The 24,386-nt window shown below is 42.7% G+C and overlaps 1 protein-coding gene across 1 annotated transcript in view; it reads left to right on the plus strand.

The window, feature by feature from the left end:
* The window catches only part of LOC122801243 (high density lipoprotein binding protein), a 1,918,659-nt gene that overhangs the window by 776,613 nt on the left and 1,117,660 nt on the right, over positions 1-24,386 (plus strand). Inside the window, exon 13 of the mRNA XM_044070795.1 lies at positions 13,039-13,143. Within this exon, the coding sequence (XP_043926730.1) occupies positions 13,039-13,143 (105 nt within the window). The remainder of the gene's footprint in view (positions 1-13,038; positions 13,144-24,386) is intronic.

Consider the following 24,386-nt stretch of genomic DNA (forward strand, 5'->3'; position numbering starts at 1 on the left):
TTATCTCCCATCTAGAAAATTTAGATTTGACGCTGACCGATATTACAACTGCGGAGCAAAAGGGGTGGTGCATTTAGGATTACGCACAGAATGTTGCAGTTTCTACATAGGGAAGACTGAGATACCCCTTAGAAAGAATTTATGAACATCAATATGACATTACAAAAAAGGACACTAATGCTTTTTTTAAACATCTTGCTTCTTGCCCTAACATGAAACTTAAGTTTATGGTTCTTGAACAGGTGACCCAGGATGCCAGAGGAGGTGACTGGGAAGGCCCGCCTTGAATATAAAGAACTTTTATGGCAGCTTAGACTTAATGCTGCAAAATCCCCTGGTCTCAATGAGGCCATTAATATATCCAGTGTACTAAAGCTGAGAAGGGCTAGGCTTTGATTTTCTTGTTACAATTAGTAAATGTCTTATCTTAACATATTTGTGATTTTTTATGCACACATTTGTACATCATTTTTAAATGATTTTTTAGTGTTTTCACTATCTGAACTTTTATTCTGCATTTTCATATGCATACTTTTCACTCACTGAGTTCAGTTATTAATTAACTGCCTTCTTAAATGGATGTTTGTTGAACTAATTAAGTGCCATCTGATCAGATGCTTAAGTATTTAAACTTTTCAGTCACACTACTTTTTATCTTGAGAAAGCCAGGTATTTGCCTGGCGAAACGCTTGATTTATTGACCTGTTTGTTGTTCAATAAAGCTGCACTTTGTGCTTTTTGGTTCGGTTCTTCCTGTCTGTGGATTCTTTTATCTTATTTGCCAAGGTTATATCTTAGCAAATGGAAACTGTTCTCATTTTGGGCCCCAAAGAATAAGATTGACCCCCGTTTTGCATCTTTCTTCTGTCCTAGAATTCCTAACAGCTTTTCAAAGAAGGTGCAGCAGCTGCTCCCATCAGAGTGCAGTTAGCAATTTCAAATTTTCATCTAGGTGAAAATGGACCAAACATTGTTGCATAGATTGTGCAAAGTTTTTCTTAAGGGCACTTGCCTGTTAAGGCCTCCAGTAAAATCTCCACTAACACCATGGAATCTCAATTTTGTCCTATCCTAGAATGATTCCACCTTTTAAGCTGGTGTCGCCATGTCATCTGAAATTAACTTGTAAAACCATCTTCTTAGTGGCCGTCACCTCAGCCAGAAGGGTATCAGAATTGCAAGCATCCATCAATCAAACCTCCATATCTAGTGTTTCAAACTGTAGGGTTTCACTGCTTACTAAATCCGTCTTTTCTACCAAAGGGTGTGTTCATAATCAAACTTAAATCAGACCATTGGTTTACCAGTATTTTTTCCCCCAAAGTATGGAAATATGGCAGAATGTGCTACAACAACTTGATGTGCACAGACAAGTTGTTTCTATTTACATAGAACAAAGGAATTTAGGAAGTCGGATCAGATTCCAAAAATGCTACTCTGGTAGCAAAAACCACTCTGTCCAAATGGCTATCAGAATGCATTTCCTTTCCTTTACTTATAATTTGCTGAATAAAGAGCTTCCGAGTAAAATAAAGGCTCATTCAACTAGAGCAATTGTCACTTCAGCTTTTTGTGCCAGAGTGCCTATAGATACTATTTGTGCAGCAGCAATGTGGGCAACTCCACTTACCTTTTATTACTCATTACAAAGTGGATACGGCCTCCAGAGGCAGGGCATTCTTTGGGTCCACTGTGCTGAAGAATATATTTTTGAGTCACCCAGGACTAATGGTGCTAGGGACACTGTCCCATCAGTAAGAATGAATGCGAGATAGGACAACTTCACATTAAGAAGTTATGTTCTTACCATAATGTTCCATGTGAGTTCATCCCTCTATTCATTCTAGATTCCCTCCCTCCAGCCCCCAGCCTGAGACTTCTAGGGCATCTAGGCTTTACTCAATTTGGTCACCTCTTTCACTTGACCCTTTTCAATTGCTTTTTTCATGGATGCATATATGTATATAGTCTTTTATACGCGTACTATTTTGTTGGAGGCAAACATGATCTGAGTTGGCACACTAGTGCATCATGGGATAGGGAATTAGCTTCGAGCAAGCTGGAGACCTCAAGCTTGTGAAAAGGGCCGAGTCAGAGCCAAGGTTCAGCTCCATACCCATTAGTAAGAATGAATATTGAGATGGACAACTCGCATGGAACGTTGAACATAACTTTTTTTTTTTTTAACAACTCTCTTTATCCATGAATATGGGATACTGTCATGCTTTTTTATAGTTAATCCATGCCATACTTTGATTCTTCTCCTTTTTTTACAGTCCTACTATGACTTTAACAGCAAATGATCCTTTGTTCCATGATTTTCTTTTATTGCCCTTTTGTTCTATTGCCATAATTGAGTTTTCTTCTAAATGGTTATGAACTCTGACATTAATTCCAGTGTATAGTTTATACATCATCTGAAGGCACGTTATTGGTCTATAATTCTTGGGGTAGCTTGCAGGTTCACTCTTAAAGTAGGAGCATTGTTTTCCCTGTTAGCCAGGTTGGTGTCTGTTCGGAGTGCGCATATAAATTCTTACTCGTGGCTAAATCTTCATGCAAAGATATTTAATACTTTTAACCAGAAGTCGGGTACTGCATCTGGGCCTGGATTTTTCTAATTTGAGGCTTTAACTTTGTTTCATTCTCTCTGGTTGTTATATCTCGCCGTTTTGTTCTTACATGTGGGTTTGGAGCCGATCCCTCGGCTCCCAGTCGGACGCTTTTCAAGCTCAAACTCTGAGAAGCTCGAGACACAGTATATATCCCATAATCTACTGTAAACCCCAGATCTGGTTTGCCGCTGCAACGGATCTACAGACTTGGAGCAGGCTCGGGCCAGTGTTAATTTTTTCTGTTTAGAAATAGTTTGGAAAATATTTTCTCTTGGAGTGTTAGCTAGTGTTATAGTATTTAAAAAATAGTTTAGTTAGACTTGGTGTGTAGATTAGAATACTTTTGGAGTGTTTTCAAAGCGGCTGTTTGTTCTAGGCCTTTCTTAGTTTTTTGGGCGTGACAGGGCTCTATCAGCTCCTTTGTGTGTGCTAATTTTATTAGTGGTAGTTTAAAATTAGATTAGAAATTAGCTAGTTCTGTAGTGAGTTAAACTTATAAAAATAGTTGAATAACATTTGTGTTCAATACTCAAAGTTGAGTTCAGGGATCTGAACTTTATATATATATATCCTCTTTCTTCTAACATGTCTGAAGCGAAAGTCTGGCTTCAAAAGAGGAGTGTGGTCAAAAAATGTCTGACAGACAACCACTCCACCTGTGTGTATTGTTTAGGTTCTGTTCATTTGCAGGAAGTGTGCTCTATCTGCCACTCTAGCGCCAGGGTTCTTCTGGAAAGGCGCAGGAAGCTGGTGGATAGAGGACTTCTGAAGCCTGATTTTCAGGCTGTGCTGGACAAGACCGACCCTTTCTTCCAAGACTTCGAAGGGGTCAAAGTCGTCAAAGGGGTCCTCTGAGCCCAAGTCCTTGGCTCCGAGCTCCTCTAGTATGGTTCGATCATTGGCTCCACAGCCTTTGGAGCAGTGTACCGATTCTTTATCTCTGAGCCCAGTTGTGGATCTGGTGTTGGAGACTCCTCAGTCTCTGATTCTTCAATCTGTGCCGTCTTCGACCCATCCCTCTACCCATTCTTCGAGGTTATCTGATGTGGACCTGGACCTCATGGTTAAGAGATTGCTAGAGAATCCGGCCCTGGCCAAATGCTTTCTGCTTCAAGCCACTCTGCTTCGAAGCCTGAAATTCCAGTCCTACTTTCTACTCCTCCTCCGAAGCCAATCGAACTCTCCGAGCCGAGGCAGAACCGATGTTGGTAGAGCCCTCTGAGCCGAGGTTCGATCCAGCTCAGTCGACCTTGATCTCCTCTGTTTAAACTGGGGAGTCTCTGCGCTGGCACTCCCTTGCTGGCTCCGGGGTGGAGAGTCTGACCGTGACTTCGGTTCCATCCCTTCCCCTCAGGGCTTCGGCGCAGGTGGGTTTGGCTCTGTCCTCTGGATTGGGGTGCGGGGTCTCTGCTGGGGGAGGGCTGCCGGCCTCTTCGGAGCAGACAGACTTCTCGGACCGGGATTCTAGTGCCTTCGATGCCATGAGGAAGGTCATGTCTTCTAAGACCACTACCTCCTCGGATCTTTCTTCCCCTCTCCTAAAGGACCTCATTCTGTCTCTTCCCCACGGGTCCCTACCAAGCGTCGAGACCCAGAGCCTCAGGTATCCACATTGGGTGGCCTCTACAGGGACTTCACCGGACGCTCCCACCAATGAATTACCTAGGAAGAGACTGTGCAAGAGGAGGCACTTGGATTCCCCACAAGAATCCCCGACATCGGATACCGACTTGGAGGAATCAGAAGGGTCCCCACAATCCCCCTCAGAGGATGTCTCATTTGCAGACATATTGGAGATCTTAAGGCAGAAGGGTGATTGGCAGTCCCTTGCCCCTACTGAGGATGAGTCGGTACTCCTGAAGGCCTTTGGGTCTCAACCATCCACCTTCTGGGTTACTCCTCCCTTTGAACTAATGGATCTAGTTGCTCGAAGGGCATGGGAGTCCCCTGGTTCAGTGGAACCGGTCCCTCTGAGGCCCTACAAGTTCATTACTTCCCCTGCTTAGGCCTTTCTTACCAAGGGAGTCCCGGTTGATGCCATGGTGGCGGCAGCCACCAAGAAAGATATGTCAGAAACCTTTTCTGTCCATCCTCCTAATAGGGATTCTAGGATGCTGGACAGGTATGGGAAACTCGTATTTAGTCCTGTGGCATTTTCCATGAGATCGCTCAACTACCTGACCAATTTTACCTGCCTTCAATGAGATCTTAAAGAGCTGGGAGATACTCTACAGGGTAACACAGCTGATGCATTTTCTGAGAAAGTGACTGCACAACTCAATACCCTCATTTCTATAGTCAACTCATCCATGCGGCTCATTTGTTATGCCGCTGATGGATCGAGTAGGGCGGCAGGTTCAGCAATAGCTCTTCGGAGGCTGTCTTGGATGCGCTTTTGCTCCTTTGCAGAAGCCTTCGTCTTCCTTCCTCAATACCCCATTCGATGGTTCCACGTTGTTCAGGCCTAAAGTTAAGGAGACGCTTACTAGGTGTGAACAAGGAAAGACAGTCTGCTGTAGGAGTCAGTTTTTCCACTCCAACTAGACTGTACCCCAAAGGGCAATGAAGTGGAAAAGTGGTTTCAAAAGCCCCAAGGAGCTTTCCAGAACACACCTACGGATACCCCCTCTAAGGGCAGAGGAGGGGGTAAAAAAGGAAGACACTGTCCAAACGGCAGAGGTGGTCCACAAAATCAGGGTGACTGGGAGCAGTTCTCTGGTAAGCCCCATCAGCGTTCCTGAAAGGAAGCCCGGCTGTCCTTATCTGGAGATGGTTGGGGTCGCTTGACTTTATACCCAAACGCCTGGCTAAACATTACAACGGATTCTTGGGTAAAAAGCATTTCCAGAGGTTACTACATCCCCTTTACAAAATTCTCTCCCATGTGTACAAGAATTCCAGACGTTCCACCCAGTCTGTGAAAACTAGCAGCCATAGAGATTCAAAACCTGCTAGACAAGAATCATCCAGCCAGTCCTGGCAGACCAGATAGGATCCGGAACTTACTCAAGGTTTTTTTAGTTCCAAAGAAAACCGGGGACTGGAGGCCCATATTAGACCTCAGCAAACTAAACACCTTAGTTAAGAAGGAAAAGTTCCGGGTGGTCACGCTTCAATCGATACTTCCGTTCCTAGAAACAGGCGATTGGATGTGCTCTATAGATCTGAAGGATGCTTACTACCACATCAAAATGTCCAGATCATCCAGAGATCACTTGCGTTTCCGGCTGGGGGCCAGTCATTACCAATTCAGGGCCCTGCCCTTTGGTCTCACCACAGCCCCCTGAGTGTTCACCAAATGTATGGCAGTGGTCACGGCTCACCTGAGACGCTTAGAATTCCGTGTTTCCATATCTGGATGACTGGCTCCTCACTGCCACCTCCAGGCATCAACTAATTCAGGCAAGAGACTACACTATCCACCTGTGTTCGCAGTTGGGCATAACCTTAAACTTCGAAAAATCTGCGTTATCGCCCTCGCAGCATATTACCTTTATAGGAGCAGAGCTAGACACTGTCGATTCAAGGATCAGGTTGCCTCAAACAAGAATCTTATCCCTAAGAAGTCAGTTTTCCAGTCTGACCCAGAACAAAGCTCCTGCATCCCAGATATTGAAACTGTTGGGCACAATGGCAGTGACGCTAATAGCAGTCCCGTTAGGGCGCATGCACATGCGGATACTCCAGTGGTTACTCTTCACACAATGGTCTTACCAACAACTGCCCATGTCGCACGAGATTCTGTTAACAAATCTTTGCAAGAAGGATCTCAATTGGTGGCTGAACAGTGACCAGATAGTAGTCGGATGTCCCCTTGTTCTTCCCCAACCCACAGCCACAGTGACCACGGATGCTTCCCTGATAGGGTGGGGGGGCTATTTCAGGGAAAGACTGTCCAAGGTACTTGGTCAAGCATGGAATCACATTTGCACATAAATATCCCGGAGCTGAGAGCAGTGTTCCTGGCATTGCAACACTTTCACGATGGTCTTCCTCCAGGGACAATTGCATTTCAGACTGACAACATGTCAGTAGTCTAGTACATCAAGCAAGGGGGAACCAGATCGTATCCCTTATGCCGAGAGGTCCTAAGAATTTGGCAGTGGGCTGTATCCACCAGGCGTTTTCTGATAGCAACGCACATCCGGGGAGGGGTCATCCAACGTGATAGCAGACAAACTGAACAGGGCCATCCTGTTTCCTCACAAGTGGTCCCTCAAACAGGTGGCAGACAAGATTTTCTACAGGTGGGGCCAGCCTTACTGCGATCTGTTTACATCTCCGATGAATGCCAAATGCAGAAGCTACTTTGCCCTTTATCCCCCACCGGGGAGCAACCAGAGGGATGCGCTTGTACACGATTGGCCCTCAGGCCTCCTGTATGCCTTCCCGCTAATTCCCAAGTTCATACAGAAAGCCAGAAGTCTGGGAAGGACTGTTATTCTGATAGCTCCATCTTGGCCTCGTCAGATTTGGTTCCCCTTCCTACAGAAGTATCAAGTGGAAGAACCATGGGTTCTGGACCCAGTGCCAGACCTTCTGACTCATTCGTCGGGAGTTCATCCCTCCCTCATCTCCCTAAAACTGGCAACTTGGCTTCTCCAATTCCCATATTAGCCAGGTCTCAAGATTAGTCTCCCGTGGTCCAACATATTATAGTTTCCTCTCATAAACTGTCAACCAGGAAGCTATACAATAGCAAATGGAAGCTATTTGTTCACTGGGCTTCTCACCACGACGTTGACCCATATGTTGCGCCTATTCATACCATATTTCTTGTCCTTGTTCTATGATGGCGCAGCAGCTGCCACCATAAGGGTTCAGTTGGCTGCCATTTCCAACTTTCATGTATGGTTTAACTGATCTAACATGTCCCACAGACTATAAGGCTTTTTTGAAAGGGACCAACCATCTCAGACCACCTATCAGACATCCTGTCTCCCCCAGGAATTTGAATCTTTTATCCCAATTGATACTTACCCCCTTCGAACCAGAGTCATCTTGTGATTTGAAGTTTGTCTTGGAAAACAATATTTCTGGTATCCATTACATTTGCGCGTAGGGTCTTTGAACTCCAAGCTTTATCTTCTAGGCCCCATATTTGATCTTCCACCCTGATAGGGTGTCCCTCAGGACAAATCCTACCTTTCTTCCTAAGGTCTTTTCAGAAACTAACTTAAATCAGTCCATTGAGCTCCCAACTTCTTTTGGACACCATACCAACAAACTGGAATATATGTTACACAATCTTGATGTTCACAGACAATTGCGATTCTACGTGGACAGAATGAAAGATTTCAGGCAATCTGATCAACTTGGTCTTGTGCAGAGAACAAGAAAGGTTCTGTGGTATCAAGTCACATTATCTAAGTGGCTTTCTGATTGCATTAAATTCATTTATTCCTCTACTAACCAGCCATTACTGACAAATGTCAAAGCCCATTCTACCTGGGCTGTTTCTACGTCATTAGCTCATGCAGCTAGTTTACCCTTGGATATCATCTGTGCAGCCGCTACTTGGTCCGCACCTTGCACGTTTATCACTCATTACAAAGTGGTCAGGGCCTTCAGGGACAGGGCTTCCTTTGGTTCCACTGTGCTCAGGAATGTTCTCCCTTGAGCCGCCCAGGATTAGGGTGCTTGGGGCGCTACCTACGTGTAAGAACAAAATGGCGAGATAGAACAACTTCACATAACGAAGTTATGTTCTTACCATAACGTTCCATGTGAGTTGTTCATCTTGCCTTTTTGTTCTTATTCCCTCCCACCTTCCCACTCCTGGTGAAGAAGAATGGTTGTCTTGATGAATTGGTTGGTCTTGTCAGCTTGTCTCCTTAAGACAGACTGTTTTTCCTTTCTGCAAATCTAGAGGTACCTAGATAGGTAGGTACTGCAGTGCTTATTTTTTTAGGCTGTCTTTGGGTGCAGCCTACTAGATCTGGGGTTTACAGTAGAGCATCATGGGATATATACTGTGTCTCTAGCTTTTCAGAGTTTGAGCTTGAAAAGCGGCCGAGACTGAGCCGAGGGATCGGCTCCGAACCCACATTTAAGAACAAAGTGGCGAGATGAACTCACATGGAACGTTATGGTAAGAACATAACTTTTTTTATCTTTCAATTCCTTTTCTTATTTCCCAGTTCTCAAACTTTTTGGGGTAATCAGTAACTTGCTTATTTTGTACTTTATTTGTATGTCTTAGTTTTTCAGCCTGTGCTGAGATTTTTTAGTTTATTTGATCCAAACTTAAACTTCAAAACTCAGTTTACCAAACACCTGGCCCCAAAATGGAAATGCAGTTGCCACCATCCAGCCTAATCTTCTTTAGTCCATTCCCCTAGGGGGTTTTCCCATTCTGGTTCCAAAGCCCTCAATAACTCTCCTTCTGCTATGCTCCCACGTGCATTTTCTTTGCTCTCCTTTCTCTATTAGCTGCTTGTTTCTTCTGGTTCAGCATTGTAAATATTGTATATAGCTTTCCATTACTAATTTCTTTTCTGAAATTGTGCTTGTATAGTGTATCCTCATTTTATTTAAAAGTATGTATATAAAACATCATCTCACCTAATATCTGAATGTGCACACTAAAAATGTATAAACAAGTCCACACTTAATGCTTTTCTGCTTATGCATATTTTCAAGGTACTTGCTTGTAACTGTTTCTGTTATGCAAGACTGACATTGTGTATTTCTGTACCTTGTCTGTATTGTGCATCTTGGAGCTTTTCTCCCCGGGCTTCCACTTTAAACAGGTCACTCTGCCCCAGTGGACTTCCCTGGTAATCAAACTGGAAATACATTTGTGATACTGCATGATGGATCCTGATCTGTTCTAATACTGCACATTGTTTTTATTACATCTGTCTGAGTATTTTTGTTCTGTTCCCTCTTCTATACTCCTCTAATAATGACAGTTCTTGTCTTAGTTGCTTTATAGTTTCCTCTATTTGATACTTCCATGATGGTGTTAAATTTCTCCCCTTTCTCTCTCCACTACCCTGTGTTCTTGTGGTAGAACTTTCAGTTAATTTAGCTGCACAGTTATATGTCCTGCTTACTTCTGTTATAATGCATGAATCTCTATGGATGGTCCTAATTACTGTTCATTTGTTTTATCACACTTCTGACTTTTTGGGTTTTATTGACCTTCTGCAGTCTTTCGTTAATCTTAAGTATGTCTCTTAAGTCGAGCAACGTCTCTTAGCTCAGTTTCTTCTAGACTGAGGACACATTTTTTGTTTTCCAGTCCCTGTGGCCACTCTCTAGAAAGTTCTATTGCATCTTCCTGTGGCACATTCTCTTCAGTTTCATCATATGGCATCTATTGCTCTGTCATATGAGAACTGTTACTTATCACTCCTCAACATAACCATCAGTTTCCAGTTTCTTCCTTCCCTTGCTGTTCAGCTTAAAGTGGATGTTTATACTGGTTTTCTGTGGAAGGCTCCACAATATCTTCATATGGCACCTGACCAGTTGCTTCCCATTCCACTGGTTTCCCCTTAATTTAGATCTCCATTGCTCTGTCCTGTTCTGGTGCTTTCTGAATTACATTTTCTGCAAAGTCCTTCACTTTGGAGGTACTTCATGACCTCAATGTCTATTTTTTTATTTCTCTGGGCTGTCTGGCATGAGAACTGGCCATCACCACAAAAGTTTTTGGGGCATTATACAGTGGCTGAGCAGGACAAAGGGTAGACCCTCTAGTTAAAGCAAGTCTTCCTAGAAATAATTCAGAAATGGGGTTATTCCTCAGCTTGACTGGTTTGCATCACTAAAGTACTACTACTGCTCTGTTGAATGCTTCCCTTCTCTAGCTTGAATGAGGAGGTGTGTGTAAACCTTCATTCCCTTGGCCTTTATTTCTATAATGGTCCTGAAGGGGAGGAAGGACAGACCCTGAACAATTCTTTTTAACCCCATTCTATGCCAGGCAACACTGGTTGCTCTTCTCAGGGAGATGGCAGGAGGCAGTTCCCGCCACTATCCCAGAAATATTGACAGTGCAAAGGTATATTTTTACACCTTAATCCATCGACTTTGCAACTGTCATTTGATAGACTTATGCCCCTTTGCAGCGGTTCTCTGAAGTTGTGCTTCTCTATTGAAGGAGCGAGAACCTACCAGTAGAAAGTTATTGGAGTCCAAATGGAAGTTTTCTGATGCTAAGGTAGGGGTCCGATCCCATCTAACATAGAAATGCTTCACTATCTCCATGAACTTCTAAAGATGGGACTGGCTTTTGGACCAGTTGAGGTCCATTTAACAGTTCTGCCTGCCTTCACCTGGTGCCACCAGTAGCTAGATGGCTGTCACTTTTTATACAAGTACAGCAAAGAGTGACTCTACTTTGGAACCAAAGCTGTGTTCCGGAAAAGAGGATTTAAGCCTTTGTAGCCAGCAGCCTCCTCACCAGTAAAGTTCCTGACATGGAAGACTGTATTGCTGGTGGTACTTGCTTCTGCCAGACAGTTGCTGAAATTTCAAGTCCTTGTGTGCACCTCTTCCATGACTTTCCACAGAAAGCTGAATCTAGGACTAATCCTCATTCTTGCCTAATTTAGTGTCAATCTATTCTAAACCAACTCATTCAACTTCCCACCTTTCTACACTCATGAGGGAAACCATCGTGCCCTCCCTGGATGTGTAACGTTGACGTTTGTCCTATACAGGACAACTTCAGCAAGACTGAGCAGTTAATCCTAGTGACATAGAAGGAAGTGACTGATAGTATCAAAGCAATAACAGAGTATCTAAATGTATTAAATTCTGGTACAGCAGCTAAGTAAAACAGGCACAGGTAGGGTCCATGGTACTACTGTTTGCACAGTGGGGCTTTCTTACAGGGTGCATACTTTCCTCTGTAATTTGGAAGCTGCATATTGGTCCTCTCCATACATTTACGAAGCACAAGTTACCATGTCAGAGCCAGAGAAGTTTGCCAAGGTGGCTTTGCAAAGCCTACACATCAATGTCACCTTAGTGTGTTTACCACTCAGTTTAAGCTCTGGGAGTTGTCCCATATGCAAGGAATATTGCAACAGTGATCTAGTGAAACTAGTATAGCTGTGTAGGTAATGTGCCATAATATTCAATAGTGCAACAGGTAATTTTATTTGATGGTCTTCCACCCACTTCTCGAAGTATGTGCTTGACCCCCTTGCTTGGGTAGATCACTGCCTTATGCCTTTTGTCCCATATCCCTAGGATTACTCTCTGTCCTTTGACTAAATTTGTAACTAAACTGTGGAGAGAGGTGGTTTATTAAATTTAGATAAAATCTTTAAGCTTTCAGGGATCTGCCTACCACTTTGACATGGGTACTCTCATTTTCATCTGCTCCTTGTTAGGAGGGCTAAACTGGGGAGCAGGACACACTCGAAAGATGGTGTGGGTATATGGTCCCCTTCTGTAACCGCATATTGGACATGCTCCAGTTCACCTTTACTTTACACCGGGGAGGGATCCTGTGGTCTTAAAAGGCTGGGCAAACAGATGAGACATCCAGCTGTAAAGCTGGCAGCAATGTGGTTCATTTCCCAGACAGTTGTACCCCTCCCATGCTCATCTTTTAATCAGTCTCCTTCATAAATATCCATTGTGCATTGCTTTGCCTTTACTTTTTTTTCTGCTCCTCACTCTTTTCACCTTTCCTCCCTTCAACTTTCATCTAAGATGAGATTGAAGACCATGCATGCAGCATATTATTCAAAGTGTGGGTATACTTAGGCAGTTGTAAGACATTACTAGCACATACTAACTTGATTTTGATTATTCACTCTTATTCCTGGGCTGAGCCTAAAGGTCCTGCAGGATCAGTCCTTTATTTCTGTTTACATTAATTTTCATCACCTTGTGCTGGTGACTGGAAACACACCCTTAAGGTAAGTATACTATGTGCTGTGACACTGGCATAATAAATTTTGATGTTTCTGTAGGTACTTTATACATAATGGGCATCTTGATATTTTTCACATGAAGCTGCCGTTGTGGTCTACATTTGGAACTGTGATCTTAGGCTGTCTTTGAATGATATGGCCAAGAAATCACTACAGTGGGTACAGTTCTCTTCCCTTTTTGGTTCTTTGCATTCTTCGAAAGATTTCAGTTTACAGATATCTATTTAAAACTGTTTAGCTCAGAAGATTAACAGAGAATACTAATGCTGACTCTTGGGCTTCATTCGGCTTGTCAACATTATTTCTGATGCATGACTGCCTCCTAAAATTCAGAACAGGCTTTACTGTAGTGTTATAGTGCATGTACTTTGTGTTGGGTTTGAGATTTGGAAAGAACAGCCTCTGGAACATTTGTGGCATACCTTGCTTGTGTGGGATCTTGTTTTTTTCTTGGAATGGTTAAAAGATAGGTGGAGTACATGGGTGCCTTGTTCAAGGATGAAAAAATTGTTTTTTGCTTTCAGGAAAATGAACGCACTAAGGATATGATAATTGACCACAAATTCCACCGAACAATCATAGGGCAGAAAGGTGAGAAGATAAAAGAGATTCGGGATAAATTTCCAGAGGTGAGTTGCCATCGGCTGCTTATACATTTGGCTCCCTAATATTTAATTTCTGGTGTATATTTTTGGTGTTCAGCAAGCATCTTGTTTGACTGATTTGACTTCATTCTCTACTCTACTAAAAATTAGTACATTTAGAGAAGATAAAAGAGATTCGGGATAAATTTCCAGAGGTGAGTTGCCATCGGCTGCTTATACATTTGGCTCCCTAATATTTAATTTCTGGTGTATATTTTTGGTGTTCAGCAAGCATCTTGTTTGACTGATTTGACTTCATTCTCTACTCTACTAAAAATTAGTACATTTAGGTATTTCGTGTACAAAAAGTTTTGAACATGTTATGAAGTTTTTCAGCCATTGAAAGTATGAAAACAGTCCAACTGGGAATCCCTTTTTCTTTATATAAAAAAAAAAAAAAAAAAAAAAAAATGCCTGATCTTTGACCCTAATTAGGCCTTGGGTTTAAAGTGGAAGCCCCTTGGCTGTGCATGTTAAGTAACATTGGGAGTTTTGTCCCTTTCTTTCACTGGTAATATTTCATTTTGTTTTGTATTTGATATGCAAGGTAGAACCTTTGTTCAGAACAATGTGATGCTTTGAAAACCAAAGTCTCTAGTCTGAGGCAGTGACTTGAAAAGATATTACCCTTGTATGTGGTCCTAGCTAAAGTGCAACTTCAAGAGTGCAGTGTTGGATAATACCATCCCATTCCCAAGTACAGTTAAGAACACGAGAGAGAATGGTGCAAAAGGGTAATTGCAAGGAGTATTGGTCTGAGATACAGCAACATAGTGCATAAGTTCCTGGGGTGCTATAGGTGAAACTTTGCATGCCCCAGAAAGTACTTCTGTTGGCCTATATTCAAGAAATTCTCATTTCAATGTTGAGTACTAAGGATGTCATTGGATTGCTTCAGGGTTTCATTCCTTGGGGTTTGGTGCACAAAACATTTCAGATTACTGATAGTGATGCATTAAAAGTTAAGTGCTGAATGGGAATTGGCTTCAAATGTACAGTGGTTCTTGTGGCCTTACTTCAGAGCTTTACGCATCTGCAAAGGCGCTTATTTCCTGTCTGCATAGTGTCAGTAAGTATGCTCAGTCTGAGGGGATCCTCACCCTGTGCCAGTTTTACCACAAAGGTCTGTAGTCTCTTGGTGTTGCCCAGGCAATTTCTACAGGACTGTTATTAGTACACACATGGGAAACTGTTTTCTTTGCTAATACTACCTTTTTTGCTTTGTATTAATGTGTATATTGAATGTGTGCTCTGTTTTGTTGGAGATCTCTGACGCACTGTTCCTGGATCACCAGCAAATGCGCCTGTGAGAGATGGTCTCTTAAAAGGCACCTAGGTGTCTGTGCTTAGACGAAGACCGGCAAGTTTTACTTAGTGCTAACTTATCTTTTTAAGAAAATGTTAGTTTGCAGAGGCTGTAGCCTCTTGGCTTTCCCTGAACATTAACGTCTTGCCTGAGGCCAAGAAGCATGTTTCCCTCCATCTGTAGAATAACTTTCCTATAGTGGTGTAAGGTAAACCTGAAGCAAAGCTCCACAAGGAAGACTAGGTGAGAAACTAGAGCAATTTGTGAGCAGCTAACAAGAGCATCAGTTGACATGAGTCGCATGAAGGTGAGAAGGCACAAACTTTAGTGAGGTGCAGTCTTGACTCCATATGTCTTGTCTTGCCTGCCAACCACTGTTCTTTTTGAGGCTAACAGTGGAATAATTTTTTTCACAAGTGGAGTAGATCGCAATAGCAGTACCTACTTTGTCCCTGCCTAGTACTACTTTCCAGCATCTGCAGTGGGTCAGCTAAATATATCCACCATCAAATAATGCTCTTACACTGTGCTGAAATTCTTAATCCAGAGCTTAAAACTTCAAGTTCAGAGAATGATTTCAACAGTTTGTAAAAGCTGAAGATGGCAAGGCCTTTACATTTATGCCCTGTTGGACTCGCATGCTGTGGGGATACCCCCAACCCAGACATTTGTGCTTTGTGGGTGAGTCAGAAAGGGTATGTTAACATTGTAGAGTTAAAGGTTCCAGCATCTCAAACAAGAGGATGTTAAACTTAAGGAACAGTACCATGTTCTTTGTGTTTCACTGTAGCAGTCATCACCAGTGGGTTATCCCTGCTGTGGTAGCCTTCGGCCGGCCTGAATACCAGAGTCTGTTTTTGTGCGTTGCCTGTAGTCAGAAGTCAGGTTGGTGCTATAAAGCAACGCAGCTGACATCATTACATCAGTCTTTCTTGCCGTGGAACCCATAGCAGAAGTAGTTAGCCTACTTTGGAATTTAGGCCGACTGAGGGCAACCTACCAGCAGGATTACTCAAATGTAATGACTGCAACAGTGAATACACTCTAACATCTACATTTATGGTAAGTGTACACAACTGTTATTTGCCCTGTGTCAGTTGCTGTCTTCTCCTGCATGACGTCAGGTCATCGGGGGTATAAAACATGCACTCAACGCCATTTTCTTTAGTCTTTCTTGCCGCACGGTGCCCGAAGCAGAAGCATTTTGCAAGTGCCAGTCGGCCGACTACTGAAATATTCAAGTTTCGGTTTCAGAACCGAAGTCTTCACTAAAGCAAAATACCCTGTTGGGAAATTTTTTTCTTGCTTTTTACCGATGTCAGAAAAAGTTAATTGTATTACTTGTGGGAAGCAAATACCTCATAAGGATTTCCATGTATACGGTATTCCTTGCCTAGGCCCTGATCACAGTGTGCCTGGTTGTCTGTTTTGTGCTAAATTTAAGCAACGCACTATTAAGCGTCAGTATTTTTTTGCATCAAAGTATTTTGGAAACAGATTTAACTACCCTGAAATGTAGTCTGATAGCAGTCCAGCTACAAGAGTACATAAAGAAACGCAAAGAAAAGGACAGAGAAAGTAGAGATCCAAAACAGACTAAGCTTCTCCTAAGCCAGTTGCCGGTTCACCGGTACTCAGTGAGGCGCTTTCACAGCCCCTGATACCTGCTACCTTCGAGTCGCAGGCCTCTACAGACATGTGCAGTCTGGCATGCCACAAGATACCCAAGGTATTGGACTGACGGATGTATCTCCCTCGGATGGGTCCGGAGCTGCTGAACAGGCACTGGCTTCTGAGGGTGTATTCAGACCTCAACATTTATATATCAGACAGACGACCCTGCAAAACCAAAGACAAAGGCAACTTCTAAAACTAAAAAAAGGACTCATGAGCTATGTGCACAGGCCTCTATGCCTAAAATACAGATGATCAAAATGGCTGAAGACCTTATCACCTTGATCAGGGGTACCCATCCCCCTCCAGTTAAGAGGCCTAGGCAAGACACTGATTATGAATCTTCAGATCAGATTTCTATTTCTTCTGATCCGGAATTATTTATAACTCCCTATGAGGATTCTGATGCTGAGGAGTCTATTTCATCTGCATCTCCTCCAGAGGATTATTCATTTGGAGAAACCTTGCATACTTTGAGGGAGCATTTTCACTGGGGGAATCAAGACTTCTCAGAATCAAGAGGCTCAGGGATTTCCTTCTCCCTCAGCATAAGCCTTTAGCCATTCCCCCTGTTTTAGACACTGTGAATGATGTGTTTTCGGAGTCAAGCTTGACCCCTGAGTCCTTACCTCCGGCTCCCAGTAAGACTGACAGATATTACAGGGTCCCTGACTCGCATACATTTTTATTTAGAAACCCTTCTGCTGATCTTGAAACTATTTCACAGGGTCCAAAGGGAGTTAAGGCCTCAATAGCAAAAAATCCTAGCCCCTCTGACAGATTCAGGGGCACTAGACAGATTGGGGGGGGGGGTTATACATCTGCAACCTTGGCAGTCAGGGCCTTAAACTGTCAATTTCATATGCTTAAGTACCAACAACATGTTATGGGATCGCTGAAACAGAAACCAAAAATAAAGTGGTGTAAACTGCCCAAAATGACCAAAAACTCCAAAAGCAAGGTGCAGAAACGGAGATGTACAATCCACTGTAGAGCTTTATTCAACCACCAAATCCAGTACGAAACGGAACGAAAAACGAACACTTAAATACATAAACGCCTTAGATATTTCCACCATGCGTTTTCGTCTCATACATAGACTTCATCAGATGACCAGCCTGTTTCAGGAGGACCAGTATTTAAATACAACCAATTAATCAGTTTATTATACAATTAAGTAATCTACCAATAAGTTATAAAAGTACTTAAGACTATAATTATACCCATACTTCAAAAAAGCTTGCTAAATTTTATCAAATCAACGTAGTTCTTTATTCTCAAATTAAAACCCATTAAATAATATAAAATCTTCAAAAAAGTAATTATTTAAAGTCATTTTTTAAAAAAAAGTAGTTTCTAATATGAAAGTATAAATAAAATACAGGATATTCATTTTGTGCAGACCTGTGCCCTCTAGTGGCTATGTTTAGGTTATATTTCATATCCCTTTAGAGCTTCGCAGATCTTAGCTTTAACAAAGGTTTAATAGAGATATAGTCGTTTAAACCTGGGGGGGGGGGTCGCTTGCTTCTAGGGTCATCTGCCACCAAAGCTCCCTGTATTCTATTTCATCTTCCCAAGGACCCCCTCTAATATTTTTAATTTGTTCTAAGACCATAAAACCAAAACTAGCATCTGAACAGGTCCTAGTATGTTTAAAAAGAGCATTAGTTTCCTTTCCCACTGAAATTTCATAACTATGTTCATAGATCCTTCTTTTTAATTTCCTTTCTGTCTTTCCCACATAGGACACGCATGTCCTGCGAATAGCTAAATATATAATTCCCTCAGGTCTCACAATTGTAATATTCAGAGCTATTTATCCACTTTTCTTCTACTTTCCAGGTAGTAATTTTCTAAATTTAAAATACATATACATTGGGTACAATGGCCACATTTATATGTTCCCTTCTTAACCCTGTTATTATTACCTACTTTGTTCTCTAAAATAGTTCTGATACAATGAGAATTCTTATAGATCACCTTTTGTGGTATATTGGACAAATTTATGTCCGAGAGGGAAACAAATCTCTCCCATTCCCTTAAAAATCTTTTTAACATTACTATTTAAAACATTGTATTCTAGTATTAAGGCCTGATTAAAATCCTCTCTAGCCTTTTCTTTGATAAAAATATTACTGTATTCTTTACATCCTAGTATGGGTTTAAATTTGTCAATTCTCACTTTTTCCACTTCCTTTATTTGGGTAATGAAATTCAGAGGGTAGCCCCTCTCTAAACATTTTCTGTAGTAACTCACACTCCTTAAGAAAATCACTTTCCAAACTTGTCATACGGCAACCCCTTACAAATTGTCCTTTCACAATGTTTTTCTTACAATGTAAAGTGTGCACTTTAAAAATACAAGAAGGAATTTCAGAAAGTTGGTTTTCTATATATTTTAGTTTCAAAATTTGTACCTACTTTATGTACCTCAATGTCCAAATATTGCAGGCTAATGTCAAATTGTACATGTAAACCTCAAAAACTTAGTTGTATTACTTATATACATTATAAATTCCTCTAATTTATCTTTTCCAGCTGTCCAAAAAATAACTGTCCAAAAACCTATGATATAAAGACCAGCATTTTTCAAATTCACTATTAAAAATATATTTCTCCTCCCATTTAGCAAGGACCAAGTTCGCGTATGTAGGAGTACAGGCAGCTCCCATTGCTACCCCCTGAATTTGTTGATAAAATTCACCGTTAAAATAAAATTATTCTTTAAAATAAAATCCATCAACCATATGTTTACTAGTTTCTCATCCTGTACTTTTATAACTTATTGGTAGATTACTTAATTGTATAATAAACTGATTAATTGGTTATATTTTAAATATTGGTCCTCCTGAAACAGGCTGGTCATCTGATGGTCTATGTATGAGACGAAAACGCATGGTGGAATATCTAAGGCTTTTATGTATTTTCAAGTGTTCGTTTTTCGTTCTGTTTTGAACTGTTTGTGGATTTCGTGGTTGAATAAAGCTCTATAGTGGATTGTACATCTCTGTTTCTGCACCTTGCTTTTGGAATTTTTATCGCTGAAACAGAAAAGGATTTCAGAATTTGCAGAAAATGAAGAATTGCAGGAATTATTGCATGCAGCTGAACACGTTGGAAAGCATACTTTGCAATGTGGTTTTGATTCCTTAGAGGCCTCCTGCAGGGCTGCAGTTACTGGATCTGTGATTAGGAGGCATGCCTGGTTAAAGGAACAAAATTTGCCTGATCATGTTTAAGCTGAGTAACTAGATGCACCTTTACAGCATGATTATTTGTTTGGTATTAAGGCAGAAGAGGTTTTTAAGAAAATGGAAGGTAAAGCTAAGTCTATGCAAACTATTAAATACTACTGACAAGTGCAGCCACCAAGATTCAGTAGACACTGGCCTACAAAAAAATTGGTCCTTTCCTCTCAGAGCTCAAAGGGGCAAATTCAGACACCCAAAGGGTTTCAGATACCAGGCGCAAGATTCATACTGGTCAAAGCAATGGGGCGCAGCTACCTCCAAATTAGGGGAGATAAAGCACAAACCTACAGACAAAAGTCCCAATTACTTTCCTCTGCCTACACCAAGCACTTACCTTTTGGCAGCACCCTTAGGGGGGAAATTAGCACTTTTTGCTCAAAATTGGCAGTTAATAACCCAGGACAAGTGGGTACTAAACAGTATCACAGGGATACAGATTCCATTTCTGCACTCTGCCAATGGCAAACGGTTGGCCAGATCTGCCCACAAATCAATGGGCAGAGGCGCAGAAGCAGATTGCGTCCCAAATGGGTATGGGGGCCATTCAACCAGTACCATAACAGGAAAAAGGACAAGGTTTTTACTCAAGACTGTTGTTGGTACCCAGAAAGGACAAGGCCTGGCGGCCAATACTGGATTTATCAATTTTGAACACCTATCTGGACATTCCAAAATTCAAAATGCTGACTTAGCTTCTGCCCATGCTGGGCAAGAATGCTTGGCTGGTGACATTAGACCTAAGAGGCATACCTCCATGTCCCAATAAGACAATCGTGCAGAAGATACCAATGATTCAAGGCTGGCTTAAGGCATTACCAATTCTCTGCACTGCTCTTTTGCTTATCTACTGCTCCCATGGTCTTTACAAAGTACCTGGCACCAGTAATTGCATTTTGCAGACAAAGAAATATACAAATATATCCTTTCTTGGACGACTGTCTCATTCAGTCAGAGAACAAGGACACTCTTCGACACCTGGCATTTGTGAAAAGGCTTCTAACATGCCTATGGTACACAAACGAAAATAAATCACAACTGGTACCCTCTCAAAAGATAACATTCCTGGGTGCAAGCTTGAATACAACTGCCCAGATGGCTTACCTTACGCCAGACAAACAAGGGCAACTGACTACTTAAAACTGATGGCAACAAAAACAAACTTCTGCAAGACAAATTCTGCAGGCTCTGGGCTTCATGGCATCCTACTAATTCCATATGCAAGACTGCATATGAGGAAACTTCAATGTATCTAAAGTTTATGGACTCCACATTCACACAGTCTGGAAACGATTCCTCTCATTCCCTGCCTGCAACAGGAGTTTATATGGTGGGCAAAGGCCTGTCACCAAAACATGGGACGGCCCTTCACTCTAACCCCTGCCAGCCAAACCTTAACAGATGCATCAGATTATGCCTGGGGGGCCTATATGGCAGGAAGATGCTTTCAGGGCATATGGGCACCAAAACAAATGAATCTACATATCAACCAGAAAGAGATGCTAGCTGTACAAAATGCCCCAACAGCCTTCAATGACTTCGTCCAGGACAACTACTGATAGACCAACACCACAGTCATGTGGCATATAAACAAGCAAGGGGGCACTCACTCATACCCCCTTTGCAGATTAGCCATGGCACAGTGGGACATGGCTTTGACCTGCCAAATGCATCTTCGAGCCCAATTCCTGCCAGGAAAACAAAACTCTGGCAGACTATTTCAGCAGAAACCTTATGGATCTTCATGAGTGGAAATTAATCCACAAGTCTTCAGCATAAGAGAGAAATGGGGGAGCCCAGACATAGATCTATTTGCCTAGTCTCAAAATTATCAGTTGAAAAGATTCTGCACAAGGATTTATCACAGGCAAGCATGGATAATGGACGCCCTATCCTTCAGTTGGAAAAACCTATCGGTTTACGCCTTTCCTCCTCTGCCTCTATTACCCAAGGTCCTCCTAAAAGTCAGACAAGAGAAGCCAAAGATAATTGCCCCGGACTGGCCCCGCCAATATTGGTATCCAATCCTAGGGAACTTGTCTCAATACCCAGCGTGGACCTTGCCTCAGAGACCACAACTACTGTCCCAGCAAAACAATCAGATCCTGCACAATCGACTACAGACTCTAAACCTGGCAGCATGGCTAATTCATGTAATCATACAAACAACAATTCTCAGTAAAGCTGTGATGGATGTCATTTTGGAAGCCAGAAGGCCTAGTACTAGAAAATCTTATGCGGACAAGTGGAAGAGATTCTGTGTTTGGAATCAAGCAGAAGGAACTGATACAGCAGAACAAAATATTCCTTGGATATTACAATACTTAACTGAGATGCTTGACAAAGGCCTTCCTTTGTCATCAATCAAAATCCATGCATCTGCCATTTCGGCTCATTGTAATAGAGCCACCAATCTTTTTTCATCCTTTACTAAAGCAGTATCTTAGTGGAGCCCTAGATCACCATTACCTGCATGGGACCTCAATTGTTTGGAAAGCTCACCCTGCCTCCATTTGAACCAGCTGCTACCCCTGATATGAAGTTCTTATCATGGAAGACTCTGCTACTAGCAATTACTTCAGCAAGAAGAGTTTCAGAGCTACAGGCCCTCATGGCTGTAGTCTTTTATCATATTTTACCCAGACAGGGTGTCTCTGAGGACAAATCCTACTTTTATGCATATGGTGGTTTCCAGTGTGGCTCTTAACCAAACAATACATCTGCTAACTTTTTATCCAAATCTGCAGAACAAAGGGGAGAGAATTCTGCATTCCTTGGACGTACACAGACAGCTAAGATTCTACTTGAACAGAACTAAAGCTCTAGGAAAAACTGAGCATATGTCCTTCAAGAATGCAACTGCAGTCATAACATATGGGTTGTCCTGCCTCAGGCAGCCCTCGGTCGGCCGGATTCCAAAGTCTGGGTCCGACGTCGGCTGATGTCGCATTTCTCTCCGTCAGAGCGGCTGGAGTACATAAGCATCAGCTGACGCCATTTTCTTCAGTCTTTCTTAACGCGCGGTGCCCGAAGCAGAAGCAGTTCGCAAGTGCCGGTCGGTCAGCTCCTGTATTCTTAGATTCCGAAGTCATCAAAAAAAAGCTAAGTACCCCGTTGGGGACTTTTTCTTGCCTCGGCCGATGTCAGAAATTACTGAAAAAGTTAACAATTGTCTTTCTTGTGGTAAACAAATACCTCATAAGGATTTCCACTGTCTACCTTGCCTTGGCCCAGACCACGACGTCTCGGCCTGTGTAGCCTGTGCTCGCTTCAACAAGCGCCCTCTCAGGCGCCGGGCAGAGTTCGCTGAAGATTTTTTCAGCGAAAAATTTGCCTATACAATGCCGTCGGAGCTTCCGACATCGCAAACTCCCAAGAAACGAAAAGACCGGGACCGACATCCTCGGCCCGCGTCTACCACAGACTCCACGCCAAAACCTACTGCGAGTGCTTTGGTTCCTCCTGAGAGTTATTCCACCGCTCCGAACCGAAGACACCGCATTACCGACGACTCTGATTCCAGATATCACTCCGCCAGTTACTGATTTTCCTCCGGATACCGAAACCGAGGAAATGCCAGAGACCATTGCTGTAGATAAGGTCACTCCTGCACGTGGAGCTGCCAGGCCTCCTATGGCCATGTCTATTAAGGCCTACACTAGGGCTAAGGCAGCCAGCAAGACCAAGCATCTTTCCGCTAAAGCCTTGCCTCAGCCTACTCCAGAGACACAAATTATGACTATGGCTGCTGACTTAATTTCTATGATTAGAGGTTCACAGGCCCATCCTGAGAGGATCCCAACCTCCTTCTGATAAAAGGCCCCGGGTTGAACCCTCTGACCCTATTCCTTCAGATGAAGATTCTGAGGACTCTGTCCACTCTGGCCAGGAAGAGCTCTTCCAGACCTATGAGGACTCTGATGCAGAGGATTCCATCCCCTCGGCCTCCCCTCCTGAGGATATTTCTTTTGGGGAAGTTCTGCATACCATGAGTGAACATTTCAAGTGGCAAGGCCAGGAATATTCTGATTCCAGGAAGCTTGAACTTTCCTTAAAAAGCCCCAGCACAGGCCCTTAGCTATTCCTCCTGTGCTTGATGTTTTGGATGATTTATATTCTGACTAGTGTTACCCCTGACTCTCTTCCTCCTGCCCCAGCCAAGCCAGACAGGTATTACAGGGTCCCAGAAACACATTCCCATTTATTCAGGGCCCATACTGCTGATTTGGAAACTATTTCTCAGGGACCTAAAGGTGTTTCAGCTTCCACCTCTAAAAATCCTTTGCCCTCCAACAGGGAAGCTAGGTCATTAGAGAGATGGGGTAAAAAGGTTTACACCTCCACTACTTTGAGAGCTTTGAATTGCCTTTTTCATATGTTTCAATATCAGGATTTCCTGTTAGAAGATTTACAGAAAACATTGGCCTCTCCTGATCCTTTAGACAGGAAGTCTTTGCAGGAAGCTGTACATAACTCTCAGCAAGTAAGCAATCACTTCCTGCAGTGTGGATATGATGCACTGGAAGCTTCATGTAGGGCAGCTATGACAGGGGCAGTCATTAGTAGACATGCATGGTTAAAGATCAACCTCTACCAGATCATGTAAAGGCAAAACGTCTGGATGCACCTTTGGAAAGAACAAGCTTTTTGGTGCTAATGCTAAGGATGTGTTAAAGTCCATCGAGGAAAAAGCAAAATCAGTTCAGGCGGTGAAAGATTTCCTCCAGGTTCAACCCCCAGATTCAGTAGGAATTGGCCTTCAAAAACTGGTCCTTTCCTAATCCTGAAAAATTTCAAAGGGGTAAAACAGGCGTGGCGAGGAAGAGGGCAATACAGAGGTCCTTACTGGGGCGACAATGGCAGCCAACAAACCAAAGAAGTGACACAGGGGTTTCACCTGCCCCACAGCCACAATCTCAATGACTTTCCTCTACTTCCGCCTACCAGGAACAAATAGAAGCTCCGGGGCGTTTCACTGCCCTCAAAAAATATGACAT

The sequence above is a fragment of the Protopterus annectens genome, chromosome 4.part1 (genome assembly GCF_019279795.1).
Source record: "Protopterus annectens isolate FY-2018-M chromosome 4.part1, PAN1.0, whole genome shotgun sequence".
Classification (NCBI taxonomy): Eukaryota; Metazoa; Chordata; order Ceratodontiformes; family Protopteridae; genus Protopterus; species Protopterus annectens.